The sequence below is a fragment of the Nyctereutes procyonoides genome, unplaced genomic scaffold (genome assembly GCF_905146905.1).
Source record: "Nyctereutes procyonoides isolate TBG_1078 unplaced genomic scaffold, NYPRO_anot_genome, whole genome shotgun sequence".
Lineage (NCBI taxonomy): Eukaryota > Metazoa > Chordata > Mammalia > Carnivora > Canidae > Nyctereutes > Nyctereutes procyonoides.
In genome coordinates this window covers 4,406,243-4,429,946 of record NW_026575045.1, presented here as the reverse complement: position 1 = coordinate 4,429,946, position 23,704 = coordinate 4,406,243, and the positions used below count along the sequence as shown (strand labels likewise).

Below are 23,704 nucleotides of genomic sequence, written 5' to 3'. Positions count from 1 at the left end.
ATAAAACATATTTTATTTCTCATAAATTTAAGTTTTTAAAGTTAAGCTTGAATACCAAGCTTTGTACAAGTAGTACAAAGCTCATCTTATGTTCAGAAACATGAATTTTGGTTGTACTATTGAGTAAATCCATACATATCCTCTATGGTTTGCATAGAGAAATCTTTCTGAATAAAGGGAAAATGGCTTTCTGACTTCCAGATCCTAATCTTGTCCTCCGAAACCCAGCTCTTAATTGGCATCTCTACTACCTAGTGGAAGAATTTATGTCTTCTCTCCTCTGAGACTTGCATCAAAATCCTTGGTGTCCCTCTGGTGTCCCTCGTTTCCTCCTCTTCTCAAGCAAAACCCCAATCATGATACTGTATTCATTATAGTAGGTGTTAAACTTGGTCAGATTTTTTTAGTTTATTCTCTGTCACCCAATCTTAAATGGAGCTGTTTTGTATACTCCTCTCTGATCTCTGGAGGAAGAATGTTCACTTGTTACTATTTTGGTCCAACCCCCAACTCCTCCTCCACCCATGATCAGAATTGTACAGGCAATAAAGCTACTTTATTTACCAGTGAGCTGGTATATTTGTTTCTCTGGCCTTCAAACCTTCTGTCTATATACCCTGGCTTATGTCAATAGAACCTGCCTCTTCTGAATGCAGCCTTTCCCTTCTCTCCTTAGACCATTCGAGTCACCTTGTTTTACATCCTGTCCCCAGTGTCTGTCTGCCACGTTTGTGCCATTTGCAGTCCATAAGGGCTGCTTTTCTGAGGGTAGCTGCTGGCTGAAGGCCTGCTTCCCACATCTCTATTGAAAGGACTACAACTTGTCATACTTCTTTATTGTGTTAGGACATAGTTACATTTTTTCACAACAGCCCACATTCATTTTTTTTCTGTACATATTTACACTTAAATCTGTGAAATCCACAGGATAATGAACCTTCTTTTTCTGTTTCTAGTAATATCTCCCACAGTTCCTCCCTGTTGCCCCCAGAGAAAAGAGACAAGGCACAACATTCACCTCACACGTGACATAAAAAAAAAAAAAGGCAGCTGCCTTAGAACTGGTCCTAAGCAATGGAAATGAGAGACTGATCACGTCTATAATATCATTTTCAGTTGAATATTATATGATATATAGAAATTCATACATTGCAGGGGCACCTGAATGGCCCAGTCAGTTGAGCATCCCACTCTTGGTTTCTACTCAGGTCATGATCTCAGGGTCATATTGGGTTCTGTGCTCAGCAGGAAGTCGGCTTGACGGGATCCCTGGGTGGCGCAGCGGTTTAGCGCCTGCCTTTGGCCCAGGGCGCAATCCTGGAGACCCGGGATCGAGTCCCACATCGGGCTCCCAGTGCATGGAGCCTGCTTCTCCCTCTGCCTATGTCTCTGCCTCTCTCTCTCTCTCTCTCTCTCTCTCTCTCTCTCTGTGTGTGTGTGACTATCATAAATAAATAAAAATTTAAAAAAAAAGGAAGTCGGCTTGAAGATTCTTTCCCTGTACCCCTCCCCCCAACTTGCACACATTCTCCTTCTCAAGAGGATTTAAAATAAATCTTTTTTTAAAAAGTTCATACGTTGCAAAATAAACTTAGCAGAAATGTTAGTATGTTTTTAGGAAAGATTGTAGCCCTTCTGTTAGAAATCTTAAGCTTAGTATTTGTTTGTTTATTTTTAAAGATTTTATTTATATATTCATGAGAGACACACACACAGAGAGAGAGAGAGAGAGAGAGGCAGAGACACAGGCAGAGGGAGAAGCAAACCCCATGCAGGGAGCCCGAGGTGGGACTCAATCCCGGGACCCCAGGATCATGCCCTGAGCCAAAGGTAGATGCTCAACCACTGAGCCAGCCAGGCGTCCCTTAAGCTTAGTATTTAGATAATCACTGATGAAAGTAAATCAGGTTTATCCAGCTCTTGATTATTAGATCACCAATAATAACAACAAATAGAGAAAATTGGGACGCCTGGATGGCTCAGCAGTTTAGCGCCACCTTCAGCCCAGGGCGTGATCCTGGAGTCCCAGGATCGAGTCCCACATCGGGCTCCCTGCAGGGAGCCAGCTTGTGTCTCTGCCATTCTCTCTCTCTCTCTCTCTCTCTCTCTCTCTCTCTCTGTGTCTCTCATGAATAAATAAATAAAATCTTTAAAAAAAAACAGAGAAAATCATACAGTCTTTAGAATGTATGTTTTACTTATGTTTTGGAGTATGTTTGCATAAAATATAATGGAAATCATTCATTTCACACAGTGGTTGGGACAGTACTGCAGGACAATAATGCAGAGTCAGCTAAAATCTAACTCTCGCAGAGCTGCCTACTTTATCTATACAACGAATAGAAGAATAGATAGAATTACCCACCCTCACACATCTGAATTAAAAAATTGACCTCAGGGCAGATGCTCACCAAAGTTTTCTGGAAAAGGAGGCAGGCAATTGCCTTAATTTTGAAGAACTTCCCTATCAGCTGAAAACAGAAGAAAAAATGATGGACTGGGTAAATAAATAATTTTTGAGAACTGGATTTGGGACAAATAAAACAGCCTGTCAGCATTCTGCTCCAATGTTAAGTTCTGGCTTTTAAAGCTAAAAAAGAAAATATGTAGTCAAGATACACATAGGTTAAAATCTAGAAAAAGTTACTGTGTTCTTTAGAGAGACAATAAAAATACACCATCACTATTCCACACACGTAAATCATCAAGGAAGACAAAAATACATACTAGACCAAGAAATTAGCAACTTAAAAATTCATGCTGAGCTTGCTGTCCATGCCCTTGAATATCATTCTTGCTGGAGTAGATAAAAATCTTTGATCCTCTGCTTTCCTCTGGCTTTTGGTTCCACCCACTCAGTCTACCTGAGGGTACGCTGCTGAGTCTGGTTAACCAGGTACCCAAGATAGTTCCTGATGACTTCGAGACCATGCTCAACAGCAACATCAGTGACCCGCTGATGGTGACCTACCAGGCCAATGTCACGCGGTCACAGATTGCCCTCAATGAGAAACTTGTATACCTGTGAATGGGTCCCACGCACCACTCCTGCCAGTCTGGGCCACACTAGGACTCAGAAAGGAGTGAAGTAGAATGGTTTTCTTGTGATTTGAGTCACATTGAGCCAATCAACTGCTTGTGACACTAAATAATATAGCCCACCGTTTGTAAATGAAAAACAACAACACAACAACAACAAAACAAAACTTGTTTTAAAACAATCCATCTTTCTCAAACCACCTTCTCTGGCTGCTTCTCAAGCTTGTTCCTCTTTGAGGAACTCCGATCCTGTCTGCTTACTCTGATCCTGTGTCCTAAGGGCCTCACATCTCTGTCCTGTGGGAAAGGAGAAGGAGCCCCTCCTAAACCTGGGGCTTGAGGCTGCAGCAGGGGATAGGATGGCCCTCCCTGATGGCCAGGCACTGTCCTTGGCACTGTAGCCACAGCTGTCTCATTGAACGTTTGCAGTAATTCTTTCAGGAAGTTTTACTTTTCCTTTGCACAGATGAGGAAACTGAAGGCCAGAGGCATTAAGTAATTTGTCAAAGTTAACACAGGAAGTGTGTGTCTGAACCAAGATTCAAGCCGAGGGCTCTTTCACCCGGTCCTCTGCTGCCTTCAGGATATGCCAACTGAAGCAGAGACAAACTTTTGGAATGTAATCTGGTCCTGAATTAAAAATATCCGTGCTGAGAAAATGAAATAAAGGCACTTTCCTCAGAACTGTAGGGCATTGGGAAAATTATCTTGATGATCTTATGAATAACTATGTACCTTAACTTATTAAAATTCTGAATCCGAGTCACCCATGACAGTTTTCTAAAAAATCAGAGGATCTTCCTTCTTAACTTGGAATTTTTTTTCTGAGAACAGTGTTAGAAATGCTGAGTAGAACACCAGTTGGCTCTTAGTTGCATAGTGAACCTTTCATGAATAAGAACTCTGGTATAAATGATATGTTAGTTTCTCCTTGTTTCTTTGGAGAATGCATCAGATGCCAACTAAGAACTGAATGTACCAGGAACATAGCCATCCTTTTACCCACTTCACCAGTCCCCTTAGAAGGGAGAGGAATAATAGTAATATCCACAACAATCCTAGCAACAACCATTAACATTTACTGAGTACTTGTTCCCTGCCAGGTATAGGTGACCTCATCCATAGTTTACTTCTCAAATTTTCAGTTAAAAAAATGACTGCCTTTCTGCTTTGCATTGACTATTATGTTATCCATCATCAATTTTTTTTGATAAGGGGTCATACTGGTAAAACTGCATATATTTTATTTTACTTTGTTTATTTGCCATTTATGGTCATAAAAAGAAACAATAAAATATCTCTGAAGATTTTGGCAGACAGTTGCGCGGGTGGAGAGGTGGTTTGAACTGTTGTCTGGAAGTATGAGCCTTCTAGAGCTCTGCTACTCAACATGGGGGGTCTGTGGACCAGCAACATGCATACCACCTGGGGGAGCTTATTGGATACGTGGAATCTTGGGGCACCTGGCTGGCTCAGTCAGAAGAACATGTGGCTCTTGATCTCTGGTTGGGTATTAAGATTACTAAAAAACAAATAAACTTAAAAAAAAAAAGAAGGAATTGCAGAATCTCAGACCTACCCCCAAAATTACTGGATCAGAATCTGCATTTCAACAAAATCCCATGGTTGTCTATGTTCCTCATAGCTTGAAAAGTCCAGATCTAGAAGGTCACTCTAGCTGCTCCAGCTTTATTATCCTGCCAACCAGTATAATTTTCTTTTACAGACTACTGGAAGAATTGGTTCAGAAAGAGAAAGAATTACAGGCACTCCTTCATCAAGCAATTGAAGAAAAAGACCAAGAAATTAAACATCTGAAACTTAAGTCCCAACCAATAGGTGAATAGCAGAAAACTTTAAAGTGATACTGTTAAACCAGGCTGCCACAAAAAAACTGAGAAAGCCAGTGGGCAGTTTTATTTCATGGTTTAATTGGCATCTGTCACATGTACCACTACTACAAGCAGAAATTGCTTTTTAGAAGTATCGAATTCTTAATGGCAGCAAACTATAGTTTCTATATAACTTAATATGAAATAAGATGAGTCATTGTCATCTTTTCCTGAGATTATTTGAGGTAAATAGGGTTCTTAACACTTTTTTCAGTCTTTTTTTTTTTTTAATTTTCAAATGAGATTAGTAGACTAAAATACCATTTTGGGTCATTTTTGCATTTGTATTCTGTATATTCTGGGTTTTTTCCATATTATTGCAAGTAGCGAGAAAAAGAGACTATTATACAATTATATGGTTTTCTGCTAATTATGCTCGTGTGTGTCACATGAAAATCCCACAGTACAGTTTTGGTGAAACAAGTTTATTCTAAGAAACTATAGAATTGATATGAAAGTATGAGGTGGGAAATATCATTACATTATTGCTTCTGTCTCTCCATTGATTAGTAGTCTTTAAGAGTTTTGTTCAGATTACCATTTATGCTGCCAATCTCAATTGCTTCTATTATTCTCTGGTAGAGCAAAATCTCTTAAAGTATTAATAAATGTCTGTTGATGGGGAGGGTCTCAGATGAGCTCTGTTAGAAGCTAAGACTGTCCCTCCCTCCCCAAATCTGTTCTAGAGATTCCAGGATTGCCAGTATGCCCCGGGATTCTCCTGGCACAAATACTGAAGAATCTGAACTTACTGAGTGGCTGAGAGACAAGGGAGCTGATGAAGACACTATAAGTCGGGTAAAGACAACTATCCATGGGGGACAGGCTTTGCTTTCATTTCATAATGTTGAGTGCTTACTCTGTGCGGGGCACGGGGCATGTACACTGGTCAGCCCTCCTGCAGCTTACGGACCAGGGTCGGCAGATGGTCATCAAATAATTCCACAGATAAAGTGTAATGATTTCTTACTAAACTCTCTGAAGTAAAGGTTATCAGGTGTTAGGAGGCAGAGAGAGGAAGAGGTTAGGGAAGGTTCTTGTAGAAGATGGTGAGTGAGCTGTAGGAATGAACCAAGCCATCTGTATGTTTATTCGAGGAGGGGTAGGTGAGGAGGGAAAAATCATTTGGGGGGGGATGAGGGGTTGCTGTATGTGCAAAAACAATGAGGCATGGTCTGGGTCCCCTAAGGATTTTTTTGTATTTTTGAACTGAAGATAAGGAAGGATGGAAGAATCAAGACATAACTAAAAATTTAAAGTTTCTCATTCTCTTTTAACTGTCTAATTCTCTTGCAACATTATTAGTCTCAGTGACTTTATTTTTTTTTTAAGATTTTATTTATTTATTCATGAGAGACATACAGAGAGAGGCAGAGACATAGGCATTGGGAGAAGCAGACTCCATGCAGGAAGCCCGATGCGGGACTCCATCCCAGGACCCCGGTGATCACGACCTGAGCTGAAGGCAGACACTCAACCACTGAGCCACCCAGGCACCCCAGTGACTGTTTATTGATACTTAATAAAATAGATCTAGTCAGTCAACTTGTGTCAGGAACACTTTCTATAATAACCTAATTCCTCTCTGCTCCTTACAGACTTTGATAATCAGCATGAGTAGCACTTCTATTTCAAGAATACATACATGTATACACACATACCCACAATAAGAGGTTATATTTTTTACTATTTTATAGAAAAGGCCCCAGTACAATATTACATTAACTTTAGTTTTATGTTTAAAATTTTTAAATAACTAAGAATAAAGATGTTTTTCTCTTTGATGATTCATTGGGCTGCTAAATAAAATTTAGAAATCTGCATTGAACAAGTTACTGCTACATAAATTTAAACAACTCTTGCTTATGGAGAGATGCATCCATTCAAGTTCTCCAAAATATTTATTCCTCGACCTAAGATCAATTCATAATTAATGAGTAGTAATTGATCAACTAAATCACTGCCTTTAAAAATAAATTAATATTAAAGCTTTGGTTTAAATTCAGGACTCTGATTTTATAGTAATTACTAAAAAGAACCTTTTAAGAGTTACGAAAAATAAATTGAGAAATTAAATTTACACAATACCTTTCCAGGAACACTTTTTATCCATTTGAGGAAAATAAAAAAGCAAAAAACCTCTAAAATACAAACATTATCTTATGAGAGGGACATGTAATTACAAAAGAGTTTTATCTTTTCATTAGAAGGCCATTCAGAAATTGTGTTGCTTGTAATCTTTACACATTTGGAAGTCATATGGATGTATTTCTTTGTAGTTATTTTTTAACAGGGGGGACTTTTTCCTAATAATTCCGGAAGATTGTGTTTTTAGTAGATTTCCTTTTAGATTTATTTTTAAATTATTGCCCATGTTTGTATTATGTATAGAGTTTATTATTTATTATAGGTGTATGAAACATCTTATTTTTATGCATATTTTACTTTCTCCACAGTTTTTGGCTGAGGATTATTCACTAGAGGATGTTCTCTACTATGTTACACGTGATGATTTAAAATGCCTGAGACTAAGGTACCACTTTTCTTTCTGTTCCTTGTTTATGGTGGAAAGAGTGCTAGGCTGAGAAGTCTGGGTTCCTGCCCTGGTCGGGCCCCTCACCACCCCTAACCATCTCAGCAGTCCTGGGCGCCACTCTCTGGTTCTCATTTGCTTAGTAAACTGAGTTTGTTGGACCAGGCTATATTACTAGGCATTCTTGTAACCAATAATTTTTCTATATTAGTAAATGAAAATTAAAGAATTTCTTGATAATATAGTAGACTGAGACCATGCAGTCATTTTAAAGCTGCCTTAAACAAATGCTCTAATTTATGGTTATACCATACAATCCAAATATCCAGATATTAGGATAGGTGCTGATTTGCCACCCATGAACCATATATAACCTGATACAGTTTCTTACGATAATTTTTCTATCAGGCCAAGCATATGCATAACTGACTCACACAGACCTCTGTAAAAACACATCTCAAATGTGCTGAAAAAAACGAAAGGATGCTTTGGGACCTGGTAGTTTGTGGGAGTAGAAAGGAAAGGCAGGGAGGGGTGATGCCAAAACATAGAAAGAATACAGTGAGGACCAGTAAGACTTTGAGATCTTCGTGTTCTATCAGAGCAGCTAGAGGCTAAGAAGTCACTTTTATATATCAAAGGCGATGTTTCAAATGAAGTGTTCTCTTCCCTATGTTGTGTCTTTAAACAGGGGAGGGATGCTCTGCACACTGTGGAAGGCCATCACCGACTTTCGAGACACACAGGCTTGACTATATCGCTTAGTTTGTTTCCAGCCTTCCTTGGAGATTATAACAGAACTGATCTTCGCAGGGGAGGGAGAATCTAAGGGAGAGGAGAAAGAAGCTGCACTTTAAATCCAGTATTTGTTTACTTGTGTTAAAAACAAACAAACAAAAAGACAAAATACACTGAAATTTCCTAACTGCTTCTATTTCTACAATTCATAAGGACTCTTTGTAAGGACTTTTCAAAAATAATCCCAAACGTTAGGATGCTTGGGATTATTTCATTCTAAACATTTTTATGGAAATATTTTTACCTTAGCAGCTGTTGCACTTCGGCCAAATGTCTCTTTTACACGAAACAGATAGAACATTTCATGTGATTGTGCATCACTGGAACAAAACCAAAATGTGACCATGACTTTTTAGGCTTATATGTGTTTGTAAGATACTCTTAGTAGAAATGCATTTGAATTATTGTGTAAAGTTTATGTTTGTTTTTTTAAGTGTGCAGAATCTGAAGCAACGGTTTTTACTTATCTGTATTAATTGTAATATTGACTCTATTTTGTAACTTAAATTTCTAGCCCATAGTACCTTCATTTGAGTTGTTTATGTACTACTGAACTGTACCAGTTGCACATGCCTGAATCATAGTAACGTTAGCTTGTTCTAAAGCTATCAATTGTGTCATATTTACTCTAAAAAGTAAAAAGACTCTTAACATAATGTTTGATAGATTCTGAAGAAATTCTTACTTTGTTTTGACAAACCAGATAAACTACTGCGTCAAATTTCTAGTTGTTTCTTCCGCCTTCCTATTAAATCTTTTTTTTTTTTTATTTATTTACGATAGTCATACAGAGAGAGAGAGAGAGGCAGAGACACAGGCAGAGGGAGAAGCAGGCTCCACGCACCAGGAGCCCGACGTGGGATTCGATCCCGGGTCTCCAGGATCGCGCCCTGGGCCAAAGGCAGGCGCCAAACGGCTGCGCCACCCAGGGATCCCCCGCCTTCCTATTAAACAGAATCTGTCCTCTATTCAGGTTAATCAAAGAACAGTTGATATGCAAGCTGTCCCTCAGGGCAGCACGGTTGGTGAGAGAGAGGGTGAAGAAAAGAATAATTTACATGAAAGTCCCCTGTGTTTTTCTCAGGGCTACAAGTTATGTTGAATGACTGTTATCTCAAAGGGTCTGCAAATAGCATCCCAGCAGAGAACACTGTATTTTCCATCTCCTTAATTTTAGTTCTTGTATTTGAGGGAAATATTTTCATTTTAAGCTGGATGTTCTATTTTAAAAGCCTGCCCATATTAATAGGGTGAAGTCTGAAGCTCCTGGATAGATGGATGAGACAAACACAAAATTCTTAGATACAGAGGAACTTGCTTATTACTATGCAAGACAGGAATAACATACAGCTGTTTATGTACCATGACTTGACCCATACATATATAACTTTGTTTGACAAAACAGGAATCATCTTTATTTCTATGTGAAAATCAAGGTTTGATGTATCTTGTATTGCATTAGACTGCACAGAAACTTCTCACCCGATTTTCTCATTTGCTACTTGCAACAACATAGCTGCATCTTTTTTTATATCCCAATCTCAAGGACAGATAGCTGCCTCTCGTAACCTGTGGGGACATTTCAGAGGAGGAGAGGTATAAATTAAATGATACGTCATTTCATTTATACTGAGACACAGGGTAATTCCTTTTTTTTTTTTTAAAGATTTATTTATTTAGTTAGTTTTAAAGATTTTATTTATTCATGAGAGACAGAGAGAAAGAGAGAGACACAGAGACACAGGCAGAAGGAGAAGCAGGCCCCAATGCGAGACTCGATGCGGGACTCGGGACTCTTTTAGAGAGAAAGAAAGCATGAGCCAGAAAGGCAGAGGGAAAGGGAGAGAAAAACCCCAAGCAGACTCTGCCCCAGCACAGAGCCTAACATGCTCTCACTTCCCTAAGATCATAACCTGAGCTGAAACTAAGAGTTGGTCACTTAACCAACTGTGCCACCCAGAAACCCTGACACGGGGTACTTCTTTTTTTTTTTTTTAAAACATTTATTTATTTATGATAGCCACACACAGAGAGAGAGAGAGGCAGAGACACAGAGAGAGAGGCAGAAGGAGAAGCAGGCTCCATGCACCGGGAGCCCGATGTGGGACTCGATCCCGGGTCTCCAGGATCGTGCCCTGGGCCAAAGGCAGGCGCCAAACCGCTGCGCCACCCAGGGATCCCCCCAGGGGTACTTCTTAATTAAGCTACAGTTCATCTCCCCAGTCCTAATGGCTAGGTGCTGCTTTTAGATGTGTATAGGACCAAGCTACCTATCTTCAATCAATTCTTTAACAATGGGGTCTTTCTCCGGATGCCTGGGTGGCTCAGCGGTTGAGCATATGCTTTTGGCTCAGGTTGTGATCCCCGGGTCCTGGGATTGAGTCCCGCATCAGGCTCCCTGCAGCCTGCTTCTCCCTCTGCCTATGTCTCTGCCTCTCTCTCTTGTGTCTCATGAATAAGTAAATAAAATCCTAAAAGATAAAAACAATAGGGCCTTTCCTTGGAATCTTCCTCCTACCCTACCTATCCTTGTGGGCTTTGTAGGTTCCTCTATCCCTGTATGGCTCATAATATAGTCCCAGGTCAGCATCATTAGGTTTTTGTCAGAATTTTGGTTCTCAGTCACAAAAGAAGGCAATTCCATTAGAGTCCAAGTTAGGTTTTTGTCAGAATTTTGGTTCTCAGTCACAAAAGAAGGCAATTCCATTAGAGTCCAAGTTTTGTTAAAGGTTTCACTTGAAAGCCGTTTGGCATCAATCTAGGCCAGTGATTCTCAACCCACCTTCACATTAAAATGACCAGGATGCTTTTTAAAATATACTGATGTCACCACCTTAGAAAAACTGCTTTTATTGGTCTGGGGTAAGGCCCATAGATCCTATTTTTTAAAAGTTCTGCAGATGATTTGACACTATCAAGTCCCACCTTCTTATTCCAAGAGACACCTGGACAGAGAATTAGCCCTTTTCCATAGAGGTGGTAGTAAGATGGTATTCATTTTTCATTTGGTGTAGCAAGAGTCTAGACACATAGGCCTGGAGCAAAACCATCACTCCCCTTTTGACCTTAGGCAGATTAGTCAACCTCTCCAAGTCTCAGGTTCCTTATCTGAAATGGGGAAAATAATGTACCTTCCTCATAGGTAATATTGTAATATTTAAATAATATCATGCAGATAAGATGCTTAGTGCAATGCTTGGCAGATAGTAAGGATTCAGATGCTGCCTGTTACTGTTACCTCTTCTCATTCATTCAGAAGTATTTATGAAGTACTTGCCGGGTACTACATATTGTGGTACATGAAGACACAGTTCTTGCCCCCAAAAGTTGACTGTCAGAGGTGGAATAGAGACAAAGCAGAAACAACGGTACATGTAGTAAGTGCTCTAGTTACATCTGACTGCCAAGGGGTGGGGTGGGGGTCAAGAAAAGTTTGAAGCAGGCTCCATGCAGGGAGCCTGACCTGGGGACTCCATCCTGGGTCTCCAGGATCATGCCCTGGGCTGAAGGTGGCGCTAAACCACTGAGCCACCGGGGCTGCCCGGCTCCAGACATTATAGACGCCCTATAGAGAAACAGAAGACAAAGTCACCAGCAAATAATTCATATTAGACTGAAGAGACAAATTTGCAATAACAAATCACACATAACTCTTATGTTAAAGGCCAGAAGAATGTAAGCCCAGAAACCCCTGGAGAGCTACAGAAGACAAGCTGGCTGGGGCCTGGGGGGCTGATTGAACAAGATTTACTGAGGAGAAAGACCTCAGCTGGGGCAATTGGGCAGAAGGAATTCAATAACTCAGGACCAGGAAGTCAGTCAATCAGGGTAGAGAGTTCCAAGAACAAAGGCAGAAAGTGGGGATTTGCAAGTTCTAGAGAAAGTGAAAAGCTTTTATATTCCATTAGAGTATGCAAAAATTTTAACTCACCTTGACTCATATTTGGCTGGAAATAGGAGTTCTAGAAATAAAAAGTAGGAAGTGGGATAGGAGAGAGCTTAGGGTGTGATGGGGGGGGTGGTCAGGGAGGGAAGTGGAGCTGGTGTTATGTCAGAATGAGAAATCTCTTAAGGGTTTTTGAGCAAAGGTAGGGGTGTGTGTAAAGTAATGTATGAGATTAATCCAGTGATGTTGTGGAGACGTTAGAGGGAACAAAAATTGGACAGAACAGGGGTTGCTCTGAACCGTTCTGAATCAGATGTGAATGGATGTGTAGTAGCACAGCAGTGGGAATTGAGAGAGTGGAATTAAAACCATGAATTGACAAGATTTGGGAACCATGATTTGGGCAGTGATAACAAGGGAGAGGAAAGAATAGATGTTGAAACAATGCAAGTTAAGAGAAGAATTTGAAAACGGCAATTTTGAAGGGGAAGCCTGTATGAGACATGATGAATTAATGGCAGAACATTCTGCTAGAAATGTGCAGAGACCATTGAGAATGTACTGGTGGAAGTCGGGACAGAGGTTAAGGGTATATATTGTGGATCTAGGAGTCACCTTGATGGAGATAATAGTAAATGAGGACTATGAGAGATAGAAAGGTCATGGCCTAAAATTTGGGGAAAAGTAAGGTTTGGGGATAGTTTGGGAGGAAGGAGGAATTTAAACCAGCGACAGAGACAAAAGGACTGGTACACAGAGGAATGAGAAAAGCCAGACCAGTGGTGTAAGCCAAGAGGAAGATGATCAGAGGATCTAGTGCAGCAGAGAGTGCAGGAGAAGGACAGATTAAAAAGTAATAATAGGGAAATTTGATTTTGTGACCTGGAAAGTTTTTATAGACAGGCAAGAAAGACTAATAAAGCCGATTAAACAAAGGTAGTAAGACAACGGTGCAATAACTACCTTTGGTGAACAAAATGTATGACAACAGATTTGGGAGGGTAGGATGTCAAGAAATTTTCAGAATCAAAGAGTTCTAAATGTATTCTTTGGGGTAGAGGCCCTGAATGGAGATGCGTTTTAGAAGAAGAGAGGAGTGAGGTTTCAAAGGAGGCAGGAAGTCCAGCTCCTCCCCTCTGCAAAGGGGAAGAGTGATTATTTGGAGAGATTTTGAAATGGGTGTGGGAACTTGAGACAGATGGCTTCTCTGTGCTAAGTACAGCACAAAGTACATCATGGTGGTGTGTGACATTTAACAGATGTCCCTCACCACATTTTCATGCAACAGCCCACCCTGTTATAGGACACTGCATTAGGTTTGAAACACATAGCCAATTTCAGGGCTGAAGTGCACGATTTTGGTGTGATTCTTATTGGCACTTATTTTTGTGTAACTTGTGACAGACTAAAACATGAGTTAGCAAAAGGATGCAAGAAGAGATAAACATATACCCCAAACAAACAAATCAAACCACAAAACACATGTATAAACACCAGTAAGTCTTGATTTTGGGGAGTGGTGGGGGGATGTATCAGAAAGAATTCACTGGCTTACTTAAGGATTCACTGGTAAATCAATGTTCTTCCAGATTTCAACTCTAAGAGAATCCTTCTGATAACAGGAGAGTGTCTCAAACTCTGATGACTTCATATAGTAAAAAATATCTTTGCTGAGACCCACCCTGAGGTCTACAACTACCTCCACCCACGTGACACTTTATTTTTATCTGGTAAGAGTGATGTGAATGTGAATTCAGAAGGATCCAATCGCTAAACGATTGGTTTGCTTACCCTACCACAGAAGTGGCACTAAGGGAAAATCCTTGATCACAAACCATGGCATCAGCGTTCCTTAGTAAAACCCCTACACCAAGGGCACCCTGGTGGCTCAGTGGTGGAGCATCTGTCTCGACTGGGGTCGTGGTCCTGGGGTCCTGGGATCGAGTCCCACATGGGGCTCCTTGAGGGAGGCCTGCTTCTCCCTCTATCTCTGCCTCTCTCTGTGTCTATCATGAATGGATATAAGATGTTTAAAAAACAAAACAAGAAACCCTATGGAGTGTGCCAGTGAACCAGTAAACCAAATAAAAACAGTCCACTCCTGAGCTGAGGGGCAGGGTTTTTATGCAAGGACGGTGAGAACTGTCACCCTGCAGAGAACTCCAACACTGTTCCCAAGAGTGCTTGGGCCTCCAGGAGATTCTGCTGAAGTCCTTGAAAGAGTCTTAAATTGTTGGGGACTTGCTGGTTATGTCCAGCCAGCCGGGACCGTGGGAGTGCATTTCTGTGTAACCAGGCGGAACTGGTCGCTGCTGCTCGCTTTTGTTCCTTATGTTCCCACTTACGCAGGCTACCTTCCCCCCCCTCTGCATTTGGCTGCTCATCGTTTATTTGCCGAATACTGCAGATACTGGTTTCTCCTCAGCTAATAATGTCTCTTAAAACAAAACAAAAAAAACCCCCAAAAAACCAGCTGTCGCCTAAATGCTTTTCCCCCTGGTCTTCCTGAGCAAGCCAGAAATCACAAGGCAGTCACTAATCGGAAACCAAGAGTAAGAGGGCGCATCACCCGGCAAGAGTTCCGTTAGGCTGTGCGCCCTGGGGCTCATCGGATACAGAGGCCTACGCCGCGGAGGGACTTCAGCCCTCCACGTGGCACCACGCTCTGGCGGCTGTCACCGCGGACTCCCGCCCTGGCTGCCTCGGACTTCAGCAGAGGGGGACAGAGCTTCCCGACGCCCTCGCGTCACTTGGGCTGATGCTCACGCCGTGCGGGCCCGCAGGCGCCGCCAGCGCTCGTCGCCCCACCTCCAGGCCTCGCGCCCGCCGCAGACCGCCCCCCCCCCCCGCCCGGCCCCCGCGCGTCAGTCGGAGCGGCCGCCACGCCGCACCTGCCCGCCAGGGGGCGCGCCCGGGCGCAGGCCCCCAGCCGCTCCCCGCCGGCCGGCTCGCGCTCCCTCCGCCCCTTGCCTCCGCCCCTTCCCTCCGCCCTCCGCCCTCGCCTGACGGCGCTCACCTGTCTGGGCCGCGGGCCCTGGAGGCGGGGGCCTGGCGGGAGCCGCGCCGAGGAAGAGGGCGGAGCGGCTCTCCCGGCGCGTCATCGGAGCACCATGGCGGAGCTAGGAGCTGGCGGCGACAGCCACAGGGGCGGCGACGGCGCTGTGCGGAGCGAAGCAGGTGACTGCGCGGCCGGGGCGGCCGGGGCGGCCGGGGTCCTGCGGGCGGGGAGCGGCGAGCCGGGTGGGTGGGCTCGCGCGGGACCCCGGCCGCCCCCGCGCACCGTCCGGCCGCGGCCCGGAACCGCCGGCCCCGCGCGCCGCGCACCCGACCTCGGGGCGCGCCTGCCCTCCGCCCCGCGCGCCGCGTCGGCCGCCCTGACGGGCCGTGCCCGAGCGCCGCCGGCGGGCCCCAGGTCCGGTCGCCCCTCGCTCTCCACCGCGACTTCCCCACAACAGGTGGAAACTCGCCCGGGAGCGCGGGCGGGAGGAGGACCTGGACGCCGGCCGCTCCCCTCCCACCCGCCGACCCGGCTCTGAGTCGGCTGAGGGGGGAGACCGTTTCCCCCAAACCCAACAACAACCGGCCGGAAATTCCTCCAGGAATTCCGCCAGGTGCGAGGAACCGACGGGACTATCCGCGTCTGCGCCGCGTCCGCGGGGGACCGGCGTCGCGGAGCGGGGAGTGCGGGGCCGCTCGCGGGAAGGCGGGGCCTGCGTGGGCGCGGCAGTCGGGCTTGAAGGGGTAGTCCTCGCGCCAGCCCCCCGGATGGAAGGGATGTCGGCTCAGGTGGTGACACCGCCCCCCCCCACCGCCCCCTTGACGCCCGGGGACCGGGGCCCACATCCTCAACGCAAACAACAGGTTTCTCTCCCCAACCCCGTCTTGTTGGAAGACGATTTTACCCCCTCGTGATAGTTTTTTTCCTTGAGAAAACTGCTGCAAGTCCTCTCTTCTAGCCTAATTTTTTTTTTCCTGTTCTTGGTCAGTGAACTGTTTCTGGTACCTTCCTGCACTAGGGATGGGGGCGGTGAGACAGTTTCTTGTTTTATTTTATTTATTTATATATTTTTAATTATTTATTTATTTAAGATGGTCACACACAGTGAGAGAGAGAGAGAGAGAGAGAGAGAGAGAGAGGCAGAGGGAGAAGCAGGCTCCATGCACCGGGAGCCCGACGCGGGATTCGATCCCGGGTCTCCAGGATCGCGCCCCGGGCCAAAGGCAGGCGCCGAACCGCTGCGCCACCCAGGGATCCCGACAGTTTCTTATTTTAAAAAGAATTCAAGTTGCAGCCTCCCCGATTGCGGTGCGTTTTCTGCTTATACACACACATAATCGGAAACAATTGTTTCCCGAAATGCAAGACCTTCCAGATTCTCCTATCTAACCTACCCCCCACCAAAAGACCTTTTGGTTTAAATGATATGTTTATTTTAATACGGAAGTTCCAGAAAACCCACAACAGTCTTTGGAAACGTATCTGCTCTGCTAGGAAGACTTGGGGCACCTAAAGTCTAATAATGACTTAACTCTCTGTAGCCAAATACCTGAGGTTCAGTCTGACAAGATGTCTTGAACTTGTTTACTTTGAAATCACGCTACTTCCCTTAGGGTGGTTTATTTTGTATGAATGTGTTTGAAAGATTGGTCCATCGTTATTTTGATTTGGGATTGGGAAGGGGTGGCTAAGAGGAGATGTCTTCGCAATTGCTTTATCGAACTTGATGAGCTGGGCAGACGCGCGGGCAGGTTAGGCCCCCCCTGGCCTAACGAGGGCAGCATAAGGGCAGCATCCTCATTGTGCATATAAATGGTTTGGTGCCTAATCCCCACTAAGTGGCTGCTTCTGAAAAAAATGGTTCCAGAAAATTAATACACACCAATTTATGATAAAAAACCAAAGAACTCGTCTTTTAGAATCTGCACATGAGTAACTTGTTCAGATACAAGTAAACTACAAACTAGCATTTCAGTGTCTGACCATGTTAACTAACGAACTGGTCATTTTTCTAACGATGTAAAAGTCATGTGATTATCAGTGAAATATTTTGTTATGAAGGGAGAATTTAATTGGTTGCCATCTCCTTCACAGAAAAAAAATTCTTCCAAACATTTGCTTAGAAACTTTGATTTCCAAGGGACATGTTATATATGGTCTTTTGAATGATTGTATTTTTGATTTAACTAAAATTTATTTCTGGCCCACATCTTTTTCCCATTTTTCTATCCCCAAATTAATGTTTTTAGTATTCAGAAGTACCTATGTAGAACAGGTGCCAAACACACAAGAAAGGTAAAAATATATTCTTTAAATCTAGGTTGCAGTGTTTTGAGTGAACAGCTAAGGACTGCTTGAATTTTAACAACTTAACAAGTTTTCCATATGTTTAAGACATATAACCTATATTTGAGTCTGACTCCAATGTAGTGCTTTATTCTTATGGACCTGTTTCACCTCATACACATCCAAAAGCTGCAATTCATTGTATTTTAACAATCACAGATTTGTATAGAGGTGAGTGTTTGGGGAGGAGGTAGGGACTTTTGTCTTTTACCATCAAGAGGTGATTTGTTGAGGGATTCATTTTTTAATTAATTTATTTAGATTAGGCTATTGTGATGTAAAGTCCATTTTAAATGTCTCTTAGTTTTTTTGTGTACCTGTGCAAAGACCATTGTAATTTTAGGACTTTTTTTTTTTTTGAGTATAGTTGACACATGGTGTTACATTAATTTCAGGTGTACAACAGTGATTCAGCATCTTTCTGTATTATGCTATGCTCATCGCAAGTGTAGCTGCATCTGTCACCATGTCAACAACACTATTACAATATCATTGCTTATATTCCCTGCGCTGTGTCTATTTTTTCCTGTGATTTAGTCATTCCATAACTGGAAGCCTTTACCTCCCACTCCCTTACTACTCTGGGAACTATCAGTTCTCTATATTTATAGGTTTGATTCTGCTTTTTGTTTGTTTTTTATGTTCCACATATGAGCAAAATTATAATGTATTTGTCTTTCTCCATCTTACTTAGTTTCACTTAGTATGATATCCTCTAGGTCCTAGGAGAATTTAGGTTAGAATTTCAGGTGATTATGAAAATAAGACCTGTAATGTACTCCCTAATTATAAGGATATATATGTGTGTGTGTATCAAGGATGGGTTGAGAATTGGTGGTATACCAATTAAAAATGAAACATTTAAGGATATTGAAAGGTACTATATTAATCCAACATTTAAAAGCCATACTTAGCTTCTACTCAAAGGTAGTCAAGTTACAATCCCTGTGATAATATTTTTTATTTTTCTTGTGGATAAGCAGTTCTTTCAATATATTTTTCAGTAGCCAAAGGTTCACAAATAATTGACTTGGAAGAAAGGTTTTTATTTCACCACTAGAGGACATCAAGTCCTTTTTCAGGTTGTTATTTGAAGAGTCACAGAGATGGCTATTCACAAAACTGTTTCTGTCCAAGCGTTCTGGGTTTAATTTTTTTTTTATGCTTATGCTCAAGAGCTGTGGAAAGTGAGCATGCACAGCTAATTTCCCAACTTAATCACTTTTTTTTAAAAGCCTACCCAATTAAGACCATATTTAAAGCTGCATCTGAGGGACGCCTGGGTGGCTCAGTGGTTGAGCGTCTGCCTTTGGCTCAGGGCGTGATCCTGGAGTCCCAGGATGGGGTCCCGCATCGGGTCCTCATGGGACTCCCTGTGAGGAGCCTGCTTCTCCCTCTGCCGATGTCTCTGCCTCTCTCTGTGTGTGTCTCTCATGAATAGATACATGAAATCTTAAAAAAAAAAAAAAAAAGATAAAGCTGCATCTGACTAATTCATGAAACAACACTTTTCATGCATACCGATAATCTGTGAATTCTGTTAATATTCTTTTGGGAGAAATGACTTAGAACTTGGACTTGGGGTTTTCTCCCCCAGCAGGCAGTCTAGTGAAAGAATATGGACTTTATTTGTGATCTTGGTCATAACCCTCACTGCATTAAAGTGATCTTTATTGGTTTCACTTAGCTAGAAGATTCCACAAATATCTGCAAATTAATATTGTAAGATAGGGGCTCAGGCCACAAATTTTTTAAAAAGATTTTGTTTATTTATTTGACAGAGCGCAAGCAGGGGGAGCAGGAGAGAGAAGCATGCTCCCCACTGAGCAGGGAGCCTGGCATGGACCTAGCAGGGCTGGATCCCAGGACTCCGGGATCATGACCTGATCTGAAGGCCTTAACGGACTGAGCCACGCAGGCGCCCCTCAGGCCACAATTTGATGTTAAACGTATCCCTTCTGAAATCCAAGTCCTATCTAAAGTTCATAATACTTCATTCAGGTGGCTAGATAACTTTTTTCCCCATTCTACTGTGGCTAGCTCTTACTTTACATCTTGCTGAGGAGTGGAATATTACTAGATCAGGCAACTGTGCTTAGGAACATGCATTTTTTATATCATTATTTAGGTATGTGTGTGAAACACTAATTTACATTGGCATGTTCTCTAAAAATTCTAACATCTTTGCTTCCTGGTGCATGAGAAATAATCATTTAAATCATTTAAATAATTTAAAATAAAGGGGTTATTTTTTCAAAACTCAAGTCTCATTAATATTGATGTAAAAGTTGAAAATATTGAGGTTTAGAATAATTTGACCAAGAAATATGTACCTTGCATATATTAAGCAGTATGGTGACTAGAAGGTTGACAAAGAGATGCTCCTTGGATTTAGCAAGGGAAACAGAACTCATAAATAATTGTGGGTCATGAAGACTTCAGTGAAGAAAGAACTGCTTCTGGCTGTGGTCATCAGGGAGGATATAAACTTTAAAAGAATGAGTAAATGATATCTAAAGTTGAATAGAGGAAAGAGGAAAAGAGCAAAATTTTGGTCATATTGACTCATGTGTGAATCTCAAAATGAGAGTCGTAGAAGATCAATTAGGAATCATGATACATGGCAGCCAAATTGTGGAATGGTTGCAGGTCAAGCTAAGAGGCTGGTATGTTACTCTGTGGACAGTGGACAGCAGTTGATGATTCTTGAGAATAACATATCTTGATTAAAGCATGCTTATTTAGTCTTTCTGCACCCATGAATCTGCAAGCTTGATTGCAAACTCTAGCAGAAAAGCTATGCCTTTTAACGAATACATAGGTCCTCCATTTAGGAAAATGATCCTCTTGAGTTGACTTCTGCGGCTTTGACAATGGTAACATGGGGTTGTGAGAGCATATGTGGAACATCTGTAGAGTCAGACACATCAGCCAGACCTTTGAAGATCAGTGAAATCTGGAGACCTAACCAGCTGGTTCTTATTTTGAAGTAGGCATGTAGACTAGAGGATGGATTTAAGAAGGAAGAGTTCAGGGATGTTCAGACCAACTCTGAGGTTCCCACAAAAATCTAGGCAGGCTATTGGAAATGGGAGGAGAATGATTAATTCAAGATTCTACAGAAGCATGTGTCAAAGGATACAGGTAAAAAGCAGCATTTAAGATTGTACTCCTGGCTTGAGTTTGTGTCATTGGTTTAAGGATGGCATGAAAGTAATCATGAGGAGAACCTAGTTTTGGTGGGAGAAATAGAAAAATTTCTGGGCAGCCCGGGTGGCTCAGCGGTTTAGCACCACCTTTGGCTCAGGGTGTGATTCTGGAGACCCAGGATTGAGTCCCACATCAGGCTCCCTGCATGGAGCCTGCTTCTCTCTCTGCCTGTGTCACTGCCCCCCGCCCTCGTGTCTCTCATGAATAAATAAATAAATTTAAAAATCTTCAAAAGAAAAATTTGTTTTAAACATGATATAAGAGAGACATGTAGGTAGAAATATCAAATGGGCAGCAGCAGGATAAGGAGAAAAATAGAAGCTGGAATTCTGGGATTCATTCTATAAAGGAATAATAATTGAAGCCAGGAGAGTAAGGAGAGCCTAGAAGGAAAAACTGAAAAGGGGATGAGACAATATTCAAAGCATATAGGAGGGGGAAGGGACAGCAAAGAAGCCAAAAAGATGGGAAACGCCTAATTGAGCAATGCACACCTGCCAAGAGAGAGAGAGACAAACAGGTCAAGGATTCAAAGAGTAAAAGCAAAGTCATCACTGTGGTTACGGGGTGGTCACTGACCACCCAGAGAAGAGAAATTTCACTTGTTGGTGCAAGAGTAAGGGATGAACCAGATTATAAGTGATTAATAGGTGAGCAGTTAGAAAGATAGCTGACTTTGGAGACTCCATAAAACTTGCTGGTGAAAGGAAAAACTTAGAAATCCTTCAATAGGCAGAGGACTTTTTCCCTCTTCTTAAAATTCACTTTTGCATAGAAAAAATTTACTGCTATTTTGGTTGTACAATTCATTGTGTTTTGCCAAAAGTACAATCACATAACCACCCTGTAATCATGGTCTTGTCTCACCCCAGAGAATGCCCTTGTATTGCCCCTCTAGGCACGCTCTCCTCCTACTCTTAACCCCTGGCAGCTGCTATCTGTTCACCATGTGTCTAGTTTTGCCTTTTCCAGAATGTCATAAAAGAGGAATAATCATATACCATGTAACCTTTCGAGTCTGAATTTTTCACATAGCATAATGTATTTGAGACTCTAACATGTTGTTGTATATATCAATAGTTATTGATGAGTAATTTGCTGTTGTATGGAAGTACGATAGATTATTATTCCATCTGCCCGTTGAGGAGCATTGAGTTATTTCTAGGTTTTGGCGATCATGAATACTGCTGCTGTAAACATCTACACACAGGCTTTTCTCATTTATCTAAGGAAGCTAGATACCTGGGAGTGGGGTTGCCAACTCATAGCAAGTATATGTTTATAAGAAACTGCCAAACCGTTTTCCAGAGTGACCCTACAGTTCTGCATTCCTGCAAGCAGTATCTGAGTTCAAGTGGCTTGACACCCTTTTTAGCTGCTGCACCAAGTTCTTTGAATAAAAGTGTAATTAATTGCCTTAGAGTGAAATAGTACTTTTCTGGATGCTAAATGATGCTCAATGAACACAGAATAAATACCCTTGGAGGTAGTATTGCTCCAGAGCACAGGTATAATGAGGAGTTCTTATTTGGCTTTAATATCACCACTCTTGTTCTCCCCCCCCACCCCCCACCCCTGGAAAGTATTGATTTCCTGTGGAGTCTGCATTCTGGAGTTGATTATGAAAAGAAGTGCCATTATGCAGCATGTCCCATGCCAATCCAAATTCCACCCCCCCCCCCCGCCTTAATGTCTATCTTCCAGTCCCTTGAAAACTAGCTTTCCAGAATTTGGAAAATTTAAGTTACAGGGCTGGAAATATCAGTCATATAGCTTGATTTATGGTCCTGATCACTCCTTGTTGACAGAATTTATATTGTCAAATTAGCTACTTAAATATCAGCTCTCAGTTGCTGAAGTATGTATTTTTTTTTTAAAGATTTATTGGGACACCTGGGTGGCTCAGTGGTTGAGCGTCTGCCTTTGGCTCAGGGCATGATGCTGGAGACCCGGGATTGAATCCCACATTGGGCTCCCTGCGGGGAGCCTGCTTCTCCCTCTGCCTGTGTCTCTGCCTCTCCCTCTTTCTCTGTGTCTCTCATGAATAAGTAAAATGTTAAAAAAAAAAAAGATTTATTTATTCATAAGAGACACAGAGAGAGAGGGAGAGGCAGGCTTCTCACAGGGAGCTCCATGGAGGACTAGATCCCAGAACCCCAGGATCACAACCTGAGCCAAAGACAGTCGCCCAACCGCCAAGCCACCCAGGCATCTTGAAGTATACTTACAGTATTTTGTAAAGGTCTTGATAATCAATCATTGGACCTTTAATCACTGAGCATGATCTAAGGTTCTATATGCTAAATGAATATGGTACTTAGGCTTATTTCTTTTATATAAAATCCAGCTTTAAAGGTTGTCTAGCGGGACGCCTGGGTGGCTTAGCAGTTGAGTGTCTGCCTTCGGCTCAGGTCATGGTCCCAGGGTCCCAGGATCAAGTCCCACATCAGGCTTCTTGCAGGGAGCCTGCTTATCCCTTTGCCTGTGTCTCTGCCTTTCTCTCTGTATCTCACATGAATAAACAAATAAAATCTTAAAAAAAAATAAAGGTTGTCTAGCTGTTCAACAGGTCAGTGCCTATTTCCTTTTTAATTTTAAATCCAGTATAATTAACAGTGTTATATTAGTTTCAGGTGTAAATATAGTGATTCAGCAATTCTATACATTACTCAGTGCTCTTCAAGATAAGTGTACTCTTTGATCACCATCACCCACCCACCTATCTCCCCTCTGGTAACCATCAATTCTCCATAGTTAAGAGTCTGTTTTTTAGTTTGTCTTTTTTTTTTTCTTTTTTCATTTCTTACATTCCACGTATGAGTGAAATCATATGATGTTTGTCTTTGACTGACTTTACTTAGCATTATTCTCTCTAGCTTCATCCATATTGTTGGCCTTTTGCCTCTCTGACGTGTTTTTGCAGTGCTCTGAATTACAGTTTACAAATTTAAATGGCATCAGGTGGTTTTTCTCTGTTCATTAAATACTAGTCTCCCTAGTAT

At 42.3% G+C, this 23,704-nt stretch overlaps 2 protein-coding genes across 4 annotated transcripts in view; both read left to right on the top strand.

Annotated features, from left to right (window-relative positions):
• The window catches only part of MAP3K5 (mitogen-activated protein kinase kinase kinase 5), a 198,864-nt gene extending 189,946 nt beyond the window's left edge, over positions 1 to 8,918 (top strand). Inside the window, 5 exon segments of the mRNA XM_055324629.1 lie at positions 4,766 to 4,878; positions 5,618 to 5,635; positions 5,638 to 5,729; positions 7,388 to 7,464; positions 8,156 to 8,918. Of these exon segments, the coding sequence (XP_055180604.1) occupies positions 4,766 to 4,878; positions 5,618 to 5,635; positions 5,638 to 5,729; positions 7,388 to 7,464; positions 8,156 to 8,216 (361 nt within the window). The 3' untranslated portion in view covers positions 8,217 to 8,918.
• Positions 8,919 to 15,177: 6,259 nt separating this feature from the next.
• Positions 15,178 to 23,704, top strand: part of MAP7 (microtubule associated protein 7) — a 172,552-nt gene continuing 164,025 nt past the window's right edge. For 2 of the 3 annotated variants that reach the window (XM_055324637.1, XM_055324631.1), the window contains exon 1: positions 15,178 to 15,325. In XM_055324637.1, coding sequence (XP_055180612.1) covers positions 15,259 to 15,325 — 67 coding nt within the window. In that variant the 5' untranslated portion in view covers positions 15,178 to 15,258. Of the gene's footprint in view, positions 15,326 to 15,536; positions 15,760 to 23,704 lie in introns of those variants that run through there. The other variant, XM_055324635.1, reaches the window with a different exon arrangement.